Source organism: Botryllus schlosseri, chromosome 8 (assembly GCF_051294905.1).
Source record: "Botryllus schlosseri isolate E-star chromosome 8, Bs_hap1, whole genome shotgun sequence".
NCBI lineage: Eukaryota > Metazoa > Chordata > Ascidiacea > Stolidobranchia > Styelidae > Botryllus > Botryllus schlosseri.
Window position 1 is genome coordinate 24,021,664 of NC_137243.1, and position 17,479 is coordinate 24,039,142.

General features: G+C 40.2%; 1 protein-coding gene across 1 annotated transcript; it reads right to left on the reverse strand.

The window, feature by feature from the left end:
• Positions 1-6,104: 6,104 nt before the first annotated feature.
• On the reverse strand, positions 6,105-7,493 carry LOC145444192 (spermine oxidase-like). Its single transcript, XM_080322123.1, has one exon. The coding sequence runs from the start codon at positions 7,336-7,338 to the stop codon at positions 6,427-6,429; it is 912 nt and encodes a 303-aa protein (XP_080178249.1). The 5' UTR covers positions 7,339-7,493; the 3' UTR covers positions 6,105-6,426.
• Between the last annotated feature and the right edge of the window lie 9,986 nt (positions 7,494-17,479).

Below are 17,479 nucleotides of genomic sequence, written 5' to 3' on the forward strand. Positions count from 1 at the left end.
ATTTTTTATGTTTAATTTCTGGCGCAACATCCCGATTTCAAGGTCTTGCAGGTTTAAAGGTTCCAACTTCTAGATATCACAGAAATCTTAGACGAGATTGACATAATTTGGATCACTAGTTTGATTTCATATTGGCCAATACAGTTTTAATTATTTCAGTGATGTGCTTATAAAAAACGATTCGCGCGTGCCTTAGGTAAATTCGTTCTATGTATGCGCGGAATTAGGGTATTTATATTTTATCTACTCACAGTAGGAGCGTATTTGAAGTTAACATGATTATGATGCTGTCAGAATTGTGTGTCCTGGAACTGATCCAGAAGTGGAATTAGGAAATCTATGAAAGGATCGCTAGTCACAGATTTAAATTTCAATCCTGTTGTAAGAATCGGGACAACCTACTTCATCTCTATAGTTTTGACAAATTGGTTATTGAGGTCGACCAGCCTATGAAATCTCGCCACTGCTTCTGACGCGTCTACGATGTCATCAAAGCAATGTTCAGACTGTTTTAAATAAGCATATCTCCTTGTCCTCACTATATAATCAAATACCAATATTGCGTTTAGGTTTATAATCCCAATTTTATATAGTGCGGCCCGCGTATGGATTCAGATATTGAATGCGGCCCGCGAGCTCAAAAGTTTGCCCACCCCTGAGCTACAACTTCTTGTAATTTTTGGTTGATAAAACAAGTACTGTGCAGACCCGAATGAACAGAAAATTGACAATTTTCAAAATGACGTAACTTTTATTGCAAAAATCTAATTTTCATAAAATAAAGTTCATACCGTTTGTAATTAGCTCATCTATGCATATGACAAATTTCAGGAGATTTTAAAAGGTAGTGGTGTCAACATCGGAAGACTAGGTTTGGAATGACTCTTTTGTCGCATCATTATTATTGGTTCTTACTGACGTATCATAAAGCTCATAAGCTAGGAGTTGCATAATTTAATCTGGCGACTAGTCCTTGAGCTGCCTATTTTTACAGTATCGGCATATTGGCAAGTGTAAGATCAATCGCCTTATGAAAAAACATGCACGGCCTATCATCGACTTGGTGGCATGCTTATAGATCTGGCCCGCGGGCCGTACAATGCCCAGGTCTGCTCTACTTTAAAGAACCTTGATGAGGATTGGTTCTGTAATGGGATTAATCACATCTGATGCCAAGGCTAAGTTTTTCGTATCTGATTCATACTCGTTATCTGCATCGGTCTGATGACAGTGTTGGGATCAAGTCACTACCTTCGAGTCACGAGTCATTTCGAGTCATTGCACATTTTGACTCGAGTCAAGTCAAGTCAATCGATTTTCGAATGTGACTCGAGTCAAGTCAAGTCACTCGATTTTTGGAGGTGACTAGAGTAAAGTCAAGTCAAGTCACGAGTCAAGTCAAAATTCAAGTCAAGTTACCTTTTCGAAGTATGAAGCATGATTACGTCATTGCATTTCGCTAGGTGTCTGAATAACAGATTGATTGCTCATTGATTCTGAACCGATGAACGAATATAGAGTCAAATATACATGCAATAAGGGGCTGCATCGCTCACATCTACGTAGAACTGTTGAACTACGTAAGTAATTGCATAGCCTCATTTTATAGTTACCAGCCAAGATAGAGAATCGAATTGAGAAGATGCAATGCAGTACCCATTTATACATATTGATATGATACAATTAGTAAGTGCGCTAATGGTTGAGGAGTATATAAACTATACTCGATTACAATTTGAATAAAACAAGAGGTTCGGTTAAGGTAAGAACAGAGAACACAAATATATATTTTGCTATTATATTACTTTACTACTAGTTTACGACAACGTAAGCTGTCGCTTCGATCACTTCGCTTGTGGTCAGTATATCTGTGAGAGAATATTGGAGGCTGAAACGTTGAGCATTGAATGATAGGTCGCTCTCATGGGTTACACGAGTGTTTGGCGAACAATCCGAACACATGCAAGATAAGGTGATTTTTACTTGATGACTTGAAATTGACTCGTGAATTTTGCTCCGAGTCACGAGTTAATCCACATTTCTGATACGCCGAGTCAAGTCAAGTCAAGTCATATTAGCAAAGTGACTCGGGTTAAGTCAAGTCGTACGAAAAAGGTGACTCGAGTCAATTCATGACTCGAGTCATCCCAACACTGGTCTGATCTCCGGAAAGGTAATTCACAATAGAAAACGGCCTTTAGCTGACAGTCACGTGACTGGTTGCCGACATCCATGGCAGAAAAATCTATCTCGCAATTACAGAAAATCACCTTCAGAGTTCATGAGTAGCAAGGTTTACAACAGTACCTGGACTACTACAAATGTTTTCCTGATGTATTGCTCCCACAAGTTCACTCGGGTACTGCTGTTATTTCAAATTGATTGCCTTTTTACACGAGTTAGTAAGCACGAGAAGAACATATTCAGCATCGCAATATTCGTGAAATGCGTGCTGTTGATCCGAGCACAGGAAAGAATAACTATTTGTACGATATAACGACCTTGTCCGGAAACGAGTTTTTACATACAATCTGCATACAACTTTTCTCAATAATATGTAATTTGTCACTATAGTTTGATCGATGCTTGCGTTTTACGGCACCATGACGGATATTAGAGTAATGATAAGGTCGTTAGTCACTGTGAGTCAATGCAAATTATTACAAGAGTGAGAACTCCCGCAGCCTGTAGGCCATTGCCTCTAGGACAGACGTTCGTGGCCGTTTGGGAATAATCGGAGGCAGGATAACACGAACAATGGCAAGCAAACACGAGCAGCGAAACAAGGAATCACAAATATGCACTTTCGCTGTGCCTGTCATCCGTTTAATTTCTTTATTGAATAGTTATTGATTAATCATTTGAATGCCAATTCAGAGATTGTACTGTGTGTGGAATTTTAATTTCTGTGTGGCCTGGTCATGCGCATACCCGCAGGAATGTTCAACAATCACAAATGACTGTTACACCCAAACAACTGTACTAACAACCGGTTCTTAACATGGTTCTGCGACTGTATTCGATCTGATGCTTCTAGATCTGTGGTTCCTGCCGTTTAGTAATCTCGGAAACCCTTACGCTAATTTACAAGCCTTCGGGCAGGGCTGAGGAGTCGGAGTCGGACTTTGGCTCATTTTTCCTTAATGGAGTCGGAGTCTCAAAATGTTTTATAACGCCTTGGAGCTGGATTCGTCGTAGTGAAAATTATAGTGGCTGGAGTCGGGGTTGGAGTTTGTGAAAATGACCCTGACTCCGACCCCAGTTTCCTGATTATATGAAAACAATGCTTTCCAAGGTATCATCAAGTTACTAATAATAACTAAAACAGGATTTTTATGTACCATCAATCACTGTTATTAGTAACGATATTGATAAAATTGGACAATATTCGCAACTTGCAACTCATTTACAGAGTAAATACATCGTCTGGTTTTGCAAAATTGATGTAAATATAACTAAAGCTGCTTCCCCCTTCACAAAATTTAAAATGTTTTTAGGATAGCTCAGGTGCTTAGGTCGAACAAATGATTAAGAAAGACTGCTAGTCCTAGTTCTTGAATGCTTGACTAAGTAGATGTAGACTAGACATATGCTTTTTGACTACTTCCTAAATTTCGTTGCTGACCAATTGTGATTAGTAGTGAGGGTGTGCGTGCTTGCAATCAGTAGTGTATGTAATGAGAAAATTAGTACTTTACATCACTGTATCAGTTGCTGACTCATACACAAGAGCTACACTCCGATTGTTTCATCTAAATACTTCAGGGGTCTCAACCACGCGGCCCGCGAGAACATGTAATGCGACCAGCGGCGGCATTTCGGATTTTTAAGTATTCAACAACATTTACCTGCCACATGTCTTTTTTAGATTTGAGCACTTAAAATTCACTCCAAAACCTTCAACTACTAATCACTTCAATATCGCGACACTTTCAAACGCTACCATAGCGGTGGAAGATCTAGTATTACGTCACATTACCTGTTCATCATGATGAAACACGACCCGTTGATGATTCGACTGAAAAAGTGACTGAAAATTGTGATTTGGACATTCGTAGAAATACTCGAACTCGGACTGACTGGGTGATATAATGAAAATGACTCGAGTTGAGTCGGTTCGAGCGTCAAATCAGCGAAGAACACGTAACTTGGAACGCCGTGTGTTGGCAAAGCCATGGACGCTGTCATGAGTAATAGTAAAATATCAAAAGGTCATCGCGTAGTGTAGCGGATATCGCTAAGCAAGTCGGCATGGCAACCTTTCGCATTATGTTGCTTCCATGATGTATAGTTAGTTATATCATCTTGGGTGTCTCTATTCGTGTTATTATTGTCAATTAATGGGACGAGTAACAAAGTGGCACGCTGGACTGTCGTAACACCAATGGATTGTTAGGCAATTGGACATTTCTTTACTATGACACTTTAATTTCATATTTATGTTGTTATTTATCCGTTCCAATGTTCTCTGGTAAATCTAACGCTGATTGAATTTGAATTTGACTTCGGCAATGACATGATCAATAGCCTACTTATCAGGAGTATAGATCTATGCCCGAAACCTGGATTGGGTTACACTGCTCAAATGGTCTGATATCAGATCAATCCTTGTTAAATTCAAATATATTATACCTATAATTGCAGCACATCAAATGTCTGCTAGCTGGAAAATTGTAACGCGACAGCTTTTACGACGTCATGATGCATTTGCCCCCTGCATTGAGTCTGTATCTCATTATGCCAAGTACAACAACAATTTGATTCAAATATTTAAAAATGTGTTTCTTCTCGTGCCAGGCGTGAATATTACGATATAGTACACCACATTTTCACGATATCTGTAAAATGCCAGTCTACACGGCCCCGTCAAATGAAGTCTTGGAAATACATTGTATACCCCTTTGATGCTGCGGCTCTCGGCGTCATCAAGTTTGAGTTTGAGACCCCTGGCCTAAATTATAAATATACAGAATTGGATATATGTCATGTTTGAATGATTCACACATATTAGGGTATTAGACTATCCCTGTTATATGAAAAAGGAAGGGTACTTAGAACGGCATTCTTTAATGCCAAGTGCATAGTGAATAATTCGAGCTGAAACAATTTTGCATGCCATCGTTAATCATATGTTCGCCTTTGTTAATGGTCATATGATAGTCATTTAACCGTTACTGTGACATATAATTTTCGACGTAGATTTGTATGTTGGAGTCGGAGTTGGAGACGGGGTCGGAGTTCTCTTTAAAAAATAGTCGCAGTCGGAGTCGGAGTCAGAGTCAGTACGTTGAAACACTTTGGAGTCGGCGTTAGAGTCAGTATATTGAAAACGTGTGGAGTCGGAGTCGGTGGTAAAGTTTACCGACTCCACAGCCCTGCCTTCGGGAACCACTAAAACAAAATTATATTTACATTACGCATCTCTAACTACACTTGCGACACATTATACTATAGATTGCTGATTCACAAAATCAACTATGCGTCAACACGGTAATAAAAGAACACAATCAACAAAATATGATTTGCACACAAAACGCAAGTATTTTAACGAATATCTATTGCAGAGCAGTGTGGATTCGGCTGTTCCCTTTCAGAAACCAGTTCGGGTATTCATCTTAAAAATTGCAATCGTATTGATTAATCGGAACGCAACCGCGCATAACCAATTGCTTAATTGTAAATTAGCAAATGGCCCACCGTAAATACTATTTTATTCAAATCCAAATTTTACGACATCAACACCTCCGCTTCCGCTGGTTGGAATTGAGCAAAATTTGGTGACCATCGTTTTTATAGACAACCGAACAATTTCATGGGGCAAACAGAATATTTTGAAATTTGTTTTATTCATTTTTCTATAATAAATAAATAACTGTCTTCTGTAGCAATGCGGCTACTGGTGGGAAGTGAACCGAATTTGGTGTGCAGGCTTCAATCAGGTAACCTAATAGTTTTATCAAGTAGCCAGAAGAATTTGAGAGAAAAAGTCACTTTTGAACACCCCTAATGTAGATACTATCTACCAGTTTGAATCTTCCACGAACCTGCGCAGTATAAGTAGATGTACAGCTGCAACTAACCTGTATTATGTTGATCATGCACAATTTTTCTCTTGCATCAAATTGTATTTTCTTGTTACACATACACATATATGTAATTCCTTGTAGTCTATAAATAGCAGTTTAGATATTCAGGGAGAATAAATGTCACATTGAACAAGGCACGTGGATCAACTTTTTTCTTATGAGTGTGTTTTGACGATTCTACTCGCTTCTCGTATTCCGCTACGATAGGCGTCGTCGATTGTGCTGTATCTGCCGATGTCAGTCGCTTCACCAGCAAAGAGTACCTTCGGTACGCCGTTCACTTTCAACGGCCTGCGTGCTTTTTTTGTGTTGCTGTCGTTTCGCCAAGAGCGATGTAACTCTAGGATCCCAGAAAATGTTCATTTTGGTGCCACCTCGTCACGTACATATTGTCGGGGAAAGGAATCATATCATTCGCCATGAATCTCCGTAAAAGCATAGTAATCCTGAGCCATATTTCTTGATCAGGTAGATCCAGCACCGCTGTCGAAATATAGTTGTTCGCCCATACCAGCAATATATTTTCTTCATAAATCTCCACCTGACTTATCTCTGTGAACCAGTGAGCGTCTTCCCTGAACTCTTTTTTAATGTCTGAATCCCATAGGAAGCGATATGGAAAGTCCCCATCATTCCAAAACTTTTTCTCAAAATGCATGAAAATCTTGTTTACTATTCCAAGTCTCATCGTATCCAAAGCCTGAGCTTGTTTCTTCGGGAAGCTCGGAACCAACATGGTTCTGTGATGCTTTTGCAATACTCCGAGCGATACTGTTACAATCACGTGATCCGCGTTGATTTGTCCTTCAGTACCATCATTGCTAGTGTATTTCACGTTGACTTTTCCGGATGAGGTGACTTCGGGGCCGTCCCAAATGATTTTTGTTACTTCTGTATTGAGATTAACGCAGGATTTTGGAATGTCTCTCTGCAGGAGTCCAAGTAAAACAGAGTAACCCTGCGGCACGATGACATCGCCACCTTCCAAATAGTGATAATACAGATACGCAAGTACGCTGACATTTTGCGCTCTCTCGCCGTCTTCCATAGACCATTGAGTCATTGTGTAATGAAAGATGGCGTCTGTGACAGCCTTTTCGAGGTTGACAGGTTTCGTATTTAACATGTCGTCCCATAGTTTTCTAGCGGCGTTGACGAGGACAGTATTTTTGTCAGTGCTTGGGTTATTGAGTGCCATCAATTTTTCATTGAGCTCGTCGTACAATCCCTCTGCGTCGTGTAATGGATTCATTATCTCTCCGTTCGCCGCTTTTCCATTGCTGCGATGAATTGACCCTTCTTCGTCATGATCATCAGCGACGACCGGGTAGTTTTGTGATATAAGCTGGAAAGATATTTAAAAAAGTGATGGAATTGTTTTGTAAATTCTATTTTTACACTGCTGATCATTAGGATAGGCCTAGAATTACAGTAGGAATATTTTGTTGTTTATTAATCATATTGTCAAACCTAACCAGGCTTTGTATTAAGACGATATGTGTGATACGTTTTAATCCTTTGCAGCAAATTCCAGTGTTTTAGGAGGGGCTATATTGCGATCGTATATTAGTCACAATAGAGTATATATGTCCTAGGTTTCTTTTAGGCACTCAAATAAACTGAACCTACTTCGATCGTCTTATAAGCTAGGTTAATTCTGTTATTCCGGATTTGTAGAACAGGAAGCAGTGTTTGAAGATATTTGCATCACGTTTGGATACAAATCCTTATTAAAGCAGACAAATTGCCACTAGTATTGCATTTAAAACATATTATGTTTTTAAACACCATTTAAAAAATGCTATTTTATTTAAAAAAAGTTGTATAATTAGGTATGTGTCCATTGTCAGTAGCCGCGGTCTGCGGGCGTGACGAATAATCTGGTCCCTCCAATCTGAGCCCCAACAATGCAAATGCTAGCAGGGGCACTCACAGAAGAATGAAGACATGACAATTTGTGTGTGCGTCTCACTAAAATTTTCTTTTAGTCTGCTACGTTTGGGCGACTACAGTATCTTTTGATTATATAAAAGGCGGGAGGTCACGAATTAACAACATGCAATAAAGTAATTATAACAAAATACCAGATGCTATAAATATGAATTACGTGACCCCGGCTCTACCGGTAAATCTGAATGAATAGCAATATAAAACAATTACCAATATTATGACGAAATTCAGTCATCAACTTAAACCACCATGGGGCCACCATGAGGCCCCAATATCCAGGGCTCTAATTACTCGAGTCGCGATTTTTTGGTGTTAAGACTTGACTCGAGTACTTTTTTCAAATGCGTAAATTGCCTCGACTCGAGTCAATTTTTGTATTGACTCGACTTGTACTCGAGTCATTTTGCATGACTCGAACCAAGTCATATGACTCGAGACTAGAACGGTCAAGACAAACATTCCATGTAACTTCGAAGAATAGTAAAGTCATAGGCGCTGAACTCTGATTTTCCCTGGGTATGCGGGATCGATGACGTCACGAAGGGCTGACGTCATAGTGCTTCAGAATTGGCAAATGATCCGACCCGCACAGGCACTTGTGGGTGACGAAATCACGATACTATCAGCAGGCGCGTAGCCAGCCAGCCGCTTGCTGAATTGGTTGAATTCATTGCAAATTTACCAAGGTAGCATCAGTTTATTATGGTTAAGTACATGCACCAATGCCGATAATACATCGATCGGATCAGCATCCTTGTGTACCGGACTCGCGCGTATGATATATAATATATATATACTCGACACAACACGCTACCGTAAGATTACCAGACTGTGTGTAGACAATTAGCGTGCTCGCAATATCCCTCAACATATTAGCCAACACGCGCGCCGACAATTACGAGATTTCGATCACTCCGCCTCGAGAACAAACCAATACGCATCTTTGGCGACGGCTAATAAACTAAAGTAACAGGAATTATTTTCCCAAATGGAAAGTCTGTTCTGGACTCTATTCATTAGCTACTCTGATTTCAGAGGAGTTAGAAGTTTCGATATCAAGAGCCTGCAAGACATTTTCTGATCGGTCTGTAGTAGTATTAGCGGTAATCAGAATCAATCACGTCGCTCGCTGTCTGTTCACGTTCAGTATATATTTCAATCAATTCCGTCCATGTTCAATGTCTGAGCTAGTCCGACATCACAATCACAGTAAACGGGATAGTTCCGGCCGGCGTATCAGATATCATGTACCTACACAGCAGGAGATGACAATGGCCACATTTCGCGCCTAGAGAAATTGAAATCTAGTATGAGGTCTCGGTCTTGTTGCCGCGCGTCGCGTCTTCTGGATACTCGCGTTCGATCAACGTATGCAGGCGCACTGGCGTAGGCGCATAGCCGAGTTGTTATGGAGTCTGTTCTATAATAGCATCGATTTCAGGTGGTTCAAACCTTTCTCATCTTCTATAACTCAAACCTTGACACGCATCTTCTGATGGTTATGTTCAAGTATTACCTGAAAGCAAGTAGGCCTACGCATGTACGCTCGCGTTGTACATGTTTGTGGACAGTGGACATTCAGTTGAAATACATTGCCTATTTCAAAATCGATCAATTCACCAGCCAGTCAGTTACAGACCTCACCGAATTCTGGGCATGCCGCATACCCAAAGTAATTTATAGGTATGCGCGGCATACCTAGCATACCTGAGTTCAGCGCCTGTAAAGTTACTACATTATTTGTATTTCTTCTATCATCATGCAGTCCTGGTACATGGAAATAGGGCCGTAAACTGTGAAAACTGATAAAAATTACTATATTATGAATACGATCCATTCTATATCACTCGAGCAGAGTTGAAAAAAGTGGGTTGAACCAGATTGATCTGAAAACTGATCTGTGAAGCAACAATGCTGTCTGGCGAAACGAGAGAGTAGCTCAAGAGAAAAAGAGCCAGACAGCATTGTTGCGTCCCAATGCCAATCTCCATAACAATGAAAAATTTGAGGCTGATTGTGGGGGTTCCAGGGACGCGAACGGAAAATTTTTTATATTTTCGTAATCAGTGCAGAGTCAACTTTCGATTGATATCCGTTTTCCCAAATTTAATGCTCGTGAAGCCGGTCAAAAATGACCGTCAAATTGCCTGGGGCCAAATGGAAATTGTGACGTGATACAATTTCACTGAGGCGTGAGATTTGCTTGTGTCGACACCATATAGAACACTATGATATGTTTACTACGTGTGGATACTTCTTACGCAAGGACGAGCAAAGCTAATACTTCTGACGTAATAATGAGCAGTGGCGCTTGAAAATCAACCGTTTGCGCTATCAATAACCTGGTAGAATATCTCTTCCTCGTTCACGAATGTCCGGTTATGTCATATTCATTGTACAAATAAAAAGTAATCGTTCTTTCGCAAAGAAATCGATTAGATATGTGAGGTAGTCGATTACGATTACGACTACTTTGGATTTTTATCGAATGTAATCGATTGCGATTACGATTATTTGAAAATGCTGTAATCGTCGTAATCGATTACGATTACTAATCGCGATTACCCCATGTCTGCCCGTCACCGTACCGAGTAGGTTCCGATTTAAATTTCGGTCGGATATCAATAAAGTAGCAGTAATTAATAACTTGTAAGCAGGACATGGTGGTATGGAAGTATCGTGTTTCCACACTTCCATACTTGTGCAGTTTTGCCAGAACCTTGATAATCATTCAACTTTCGATCTTGCAAATTGTCTGCATAATATAGAAAATCGTTCTTTGACAGGTCTATGTTCATGTTCAAACGCCACTCAGACTCACTCACCCCGGTCGACATCTATTTGAAGACAATACATTACGCAACTCGCACACGACGGAAATAATTCGTAATTATTCCGATCTGAACAGCATAAAAAAACGAATTATATTCGACCGCTGTCGCGTTACAGCTTAAGCTACATTTCGCATATTGTAACTTCGATCACGTAAACTAACAATAGTAGTATCTGTTAAACTTTGTAGTCATTTGCTGGGCTTTGCTCGGATGATCGTCACGGTTCTCGCTATATCTGTTTCACATTAGCACCATTGTAATTCAAAAATATACAGCTTGTTTCGGTTCTCTCTGATAAATTAAGGGGTACTAGAGGTGTTCAAAAATAAAATTCAAATTTCATCGGCTTAGTTGTTGGCTTAATCGTCAGATTACCTAAAAAACGTTGCACACTTTTATTTGACTCAATTCCAACCAGCAGATGCTGAGGTCAGCCAAATAGAAATTTCGGTCATTTTTACAATTTGATATTATGATATTCTATAATTTGCTCTTAAGCACTCGTATAGTACGCTCTCAGGCGAATTATAAGAATAATGGGCGTCGTGAGATCTTCTTCCTATTAAAAGTTATCGTCCTTTCTTCACGTCATCCTCCATATTCGGTGAATGCCATCTCATTGTAGTCATATATCCTGGTAAAACACCAACACTTTTTATATTACTCTATGACAAGAAGGGGTTTCAGGTGATAGTGAAAGACTAGCAAATGACTAATGTGCTTTATGAGCTCAGTGGGTTACAATTTGGATTCACTGAAGCTCGCAAAGTTTCGAGCACATAAAAAGCTCATGTATCAACGCTATGTGAAGTACCAGCAATTATTTTTCAACTCATAAATACTATTCATTGGCGTAGCCCATTATCAATTGCAATCAGCACCATTTTTAACGCCCTGGATCAGTTAGGCTACTTCACAATTCAGGTCGGACTCAAGAATTCGTACCTGGGTTGGGGGTTTATCTAGGCTCCTCCTCGCCATCTCATCCGCGTCAACGGTGTTTTACAAAAAGCCTAGTAGTGGGCTAGCAGTTACGGAATAAAAATGGAAAATATCGGCCTGGTCTAAATGACCATAGTAGTCGACAAACACCATGAATACCACAAAACCAACGAACAAACACAATTAACTCATCAAGATATAAAAGGCTTAGCTAGAGTACAAGCTAATACCTACACAGCAATCACGCAGACAGTACGCAACTCGAACCATGTCACTATACCTTCTGACAACGAAAAATTTCTCAACCGTCTCAAATCAAGATGACTTGCAATATGTTTGCTGCCGAATATAGACTTCCCGTCACCGACAACTGACAAATTGATCAATCATCCAAACATATTTCTAGCATTGCATTGCACCAACGAGACTATTCAAGTATACATCCAATTGGTGGAGGAGATAGACTGCATCCGTTGACTTTAATCGTAATAATTGCATAAATATGCCATGCAATATTTATTGATCAATTATTATACTAAGGGTGTTTGTGCTTCTCTTAGTGTATCAATGATTGGGTGAGGCCCCGTGATTACCGTTTACAGTCAATTATTTATATATATTAGGATCTTCTACTTTATGTCTAATGCTCGCTTTTGAATCGGAAAATATTCGTCTCGGCAGCTGTTTGCTAATCAATGAACACTATTCATCATAGCAGGGTTGTTTTTGTATCCTGCTTGAGCGGAAATAGCGATGGCACGAGTGGAAATAGCTGATTTAGCATTTGCGCAGAGATAAAACTACTGAAACTGCCTATACGTAAGCTCCAAACTGGCTACATCTCATGCAAGTGGAGGGAATCAGAACAAACTTTGGGTCAAAAGAATCTGCACGGCACGGCACTCGCATGCGGCCCGCGTGTTAGTGACTCCTGGTCTATGACCAGCATAACCCAAGATATATCGTTGTCTGACGGGTATTCATCCATGTGTTTGACGCTACTCTGCAAGAATTCTCTTTCCCGGTTTTCAGAAACCGCATTGCACGGCTTTAGACATAATTAATATCCCTCATTTTAGCATCCATATACAGAAAATAATTATAAATATTCATCGAAACAAATAACAAATGCCGTCTATTTTATTTTTGTGGCATATTTAGAAGTCAATCAGATCCGCAAGAAGGCTACCTTGGAGCCACGGTTGGGAATCACTGGTCCATAGGCTCTAAATGGCTGGCGCCGAATGTTCCTGTCCTGTCAATCTGAACCCAACAAGACAAAAGCCATCCCGCAGGGAAAAATGATTTGCCATTGAAGAAATACTAATTTGAAATCGTGTGGGTATTTTACTTTAGTGCGTATGGGGGATTTTATTATCTTTTGACATAGCAGACAGGAGGTCACGAAATAACATCATGTAAAGAAGTCGCCCGACGCTGTTTAATTATTATTTACGGCCCCTACATTTTTCAAGACACCTCACTCAGCTCTACCGTTCAATCTGATTACGTGAGCAGAGAGAAGATAGAAGATTGATAGCAATATATGTGCAATTTCCGATCATATCGACCGATTCAATCATGAATTATATAAAATATTCGCGCTTGGCGCGTCTAGGCGTAATGAGTTGACTGATAAACGCCACAACAGATCTCTCTCATAAGTAGCGGCAAAAACGAACAGCCTGATGAGGGGAGGTCTGGAAGCGAAGCCCCCCGAAGTTTGATTTACCACCCTATAGCGGCCCCAAGACCAACATTGGGGGGGGGCTGATGAAGTGCTGTTTCGGTCCTGATTACTATTGTCGTTGGGCGAACTTTGGTTAGCTCGATTAAGATACAATCGAGCTTGCGATGTCCGGTTTTATTGCGGAGTAGAATATTATTTCAACGATAGAGGATAAAGGTTAATGAGGATATACATCACTATCAGTTTTTAATTACGGCTGGACACAATGTTTCGAGTATTTCGAACTAGTAATATTTCTAATGATTCGAGTCGAGTAGTGATCGATCATTTTTTTCGAGTACTGAATTATATGCTCCTTGCCGCTAGAAGTTGACTTGTGAAATTATAGTTTCGATACTATCTTCACCTGTGGAAGGCTGCAGGCCACTCATCCATTGGGCGTATCGCAACATAAGACACTACGCAAGTGGAGCAGTGGAAATGGCTTATCTGTGTAGTCGAAATCAACCCACAGCATTGTCACAAATTACAATGGAGTATGTACCAAATGATCGTTGATGTGATGTAGAACTGGCGCTATCTTCTTTCTGGTCGCATAAAAGGTGCATATTAGAACTTTCCGCATTATTTATACTATTGCGATGTCATAAAAAATGATAATGGAATATTCTAGTAGACACTTATTACTTGATTCAAAATTTATTCACTATTCACTAGATTTCGACCAGCCATCTTCTTGATAAAGAGGATTCCTGCAAAGCAATTGTTATTTCAATTCCATGCAATATATTTAGAAGACAGTCTGCTGTTTTAGAATCGACTGTTTGGTTCTTAAATACGATGATAGCGACACACGGGTAAATTTCTTCTGTGTTGCAATAACTTGGTTATACAGCTGCGATATAATTCTCGTACGTGAGCCGGAAAATCATAAAATTGATCGAATGAAACGAATCATAACACCTCGAGAACGAATGCGACTGTGCGGAAATCCCTCAGGAAACTATAATAATCGCGGTTTCCTCATTGTGATACACGCTGCGCTTTCAACACATGGTGATAGAAAGAGAATCAGTGTATTCACTCCGTCGTGGCAGTAAACATTACTGTTATTCGTCGCAAGCGCCCGAGTATAAAATACATGCATTGCAAACGGAAATCGTGCATTTCACCGACTTCGCCCCAAATTGTACTTTGTACCATTGTACCCATGTACCCTTCCAATGGATGGAAATGAGTCAAATATAGTAATTCATATGATTTTATACCCCAGGGGTGTCGTGGGTTATATTTTCGTGCAGGCCAGTGGTTCTTGACCTTTTTTCCAACGCCCCCTTTTAAAAATTGTCTGGGTCTGGCCCCTCCTATTTTGAAGACTGTTGTAAAAACAATGGATAACTGGTCGAAATTCGTTTTCGGGTTGGCACTTCACTACGAGATCACTCGACTAATTACCGGTATAATAATTTATGTGCTATGTTCGGGATCAACTCCAGGTTGTTATAACAACCACCGGGTTAGACCTACGGGCTCCTACCATTTGGTTCGAGGTCGATGTACACTGTACAGTGTGCACATCCCGAATACTCCTCTGCGATTGGCAATACGGGGAAGTTAATTGTATTTGGTTTTGTTTTATTGCTTTCTGTGACTACTCAATCATCTGAGAATGTGGTAGAGATCTTTGCTCACATTAAATTCAGTACTGCACCAAACCCTTAACTTTAACATGAATGTGGGTAACAACACTAAGCAATATCTTCCTTTTCGCTACGATGGAGAAATATTCTGACGATTGAGTTTTGTAGCTCTCGAATACAAGTCTATTTAGTCATTCATTTTGGTAAAAAATCTTCAAAACATCCCTAATGTCCAAAGGGCATCACTCTTACAAATTGTACAGTGCCTTTTCGATTTCGACGCGCAGTGCGCTGCCGGATACAATACCTATGGTTCAAAACATTTCGTGGAAATTAACCCGAGTATTCAGTATCAGTATATTATATGAAGTCACAAAATGGTTGTCACATATTAGCGGAAACCTTCGATATCGATATGTCCAGATGCCGAATTTATAAACTTTGAACATTTTAAGCGCTTGGCGCGGCTAGTGGACAGCGCACTCGTTCGTCAGTTGCATGTGGCCTTTTAGCTGAAAAGGTTGGTCACCCCTATTCTATAAAGATTATAATCTACCCGTATGTTAGTTATCTATAGTGATCAAGAGTTTGTCAGCCGTAAGTAACATAGGATGCTGCAACAAAGACATAGGTACCGCCGTGCCAGCTTGCGACGTAATTATGAATACTTGTTAATTGTCGATGACAACATAGTTGAGCTAGAACGCACTTTACTCCATGCCATTGCTGTGTACAGCATTAAAATTCTGATGTTGGGTATTAACACTGGCACTGTACTCGTTAACATTAAGCCATACAGCTGAGTTCAATCTTTAAATGTACGATTATTATTCAACTGTAATTGCAGTAAGAGCAATATGGGCGGATATCACCACCTGATCATTAAAAATCCGATTTGTGCCAAATAGCCAATGGTTTCAAGTTAGATATTGGTGCACTCGTTACCAGTCCATCCGGTGTCGATCAAGTTTATCGGAATATAATATTTTTCCGTTGAAACGAATCGAATAATCGAATTAAACACTGCGCCATGCACATTGCGCCTTGTTCGTAACGAATCAAACTATGCACATTTACAAGTCACAGTGCGCGATAATTCGGGAATACTAGAGTATCCAGCATACATCAAGAATGAAGGCACGAAACAGATGATTACAAATTGGAAATCGCGTATCAAATCAGTAATTTGTCTCCAACATAAAATACCATGGAGTTCTGAGCTGACACCGCAGTGAGTAGCTCGCTCCGCGACAAATGTTCGCTGAGTATAACGGCGTTTTGGGCTACTCTTCTACCATCCCCTATTTACCCTCGAAAATCCTTACTGGAGTGAATGACGATCATGCGCAGTAATGAATTTCAATTCGCATGCATAGTTGCATACACAATAACACTGTCCAATTTCGCGGACCGATTAAAAAACTATCGCCAAATAACGAGTATTTGCTTAATCCGATTCAGAGCAACGATGAGATAGAATTTCTCGGCGCGTGCTCGTCATATCGACATGTGCAACGAATTCATGTTTTTATCCTCTGTCCCATTTCGCGTAATACATTGTGATAATTATTTGCGAACCGTACAATTGGCCAACAAGGTTGTACTGATGATGGAATTGCGGGCATGACAAATACCCACAATATTCACAGGCATATCTAGCATACCAAAGTTCAGTGCTCATGTATGAAAATTGAACATTGAACATATGACTGCTCTGCTGCTAAATCCCCAGGAACATGGTTAGTTGGAAAAGGTAGCGCCAAAGAGGCAAAGATTCTTAATTTCGCGAAGGCCTGCTGTTGAATTATATGATATCAGCAGATATGGTTGTTGCATATATAATAGCATCTTATGAAATACGTCGGAGCCGGAACTACTCCTCAAATAACTGGATCCAGCTCAGGCTCCGGCTCCGGCTGAATTTTATGTAGAGCTCCGGCTCCAGCTTCGGTGAAAATACGGGACTCCGGGGCTCCGGCTCCAAAGCCCTGGGTAAAATACGGCCCGTTATACATAGGAAGTTGAGAACCCATGCACTATATAAACATATGTCCCTACTGCACTCTTTACTTTGACGCCATTTTTCTTCAGCGCTCACAAACCGACCCTCTGAGCCCAGCGCCACCCCCTATATCGCCCCCTTAACGTTTCTGCCCTTTTTAAACCCAAATCGCTCCTCTGGTGGTGGGGTTGATTTTCAATTTTTTGAAGATTTCTAGTGGTGAAAAAAAAATTCCATGCATCTCATCAACCCGGGCCAATATTGCCTAGTTTAATAGAATTTGTTATTACTATGGCGATTTTTTGTGGACAAAATTGCAGCGTCCAGTCAAAAAA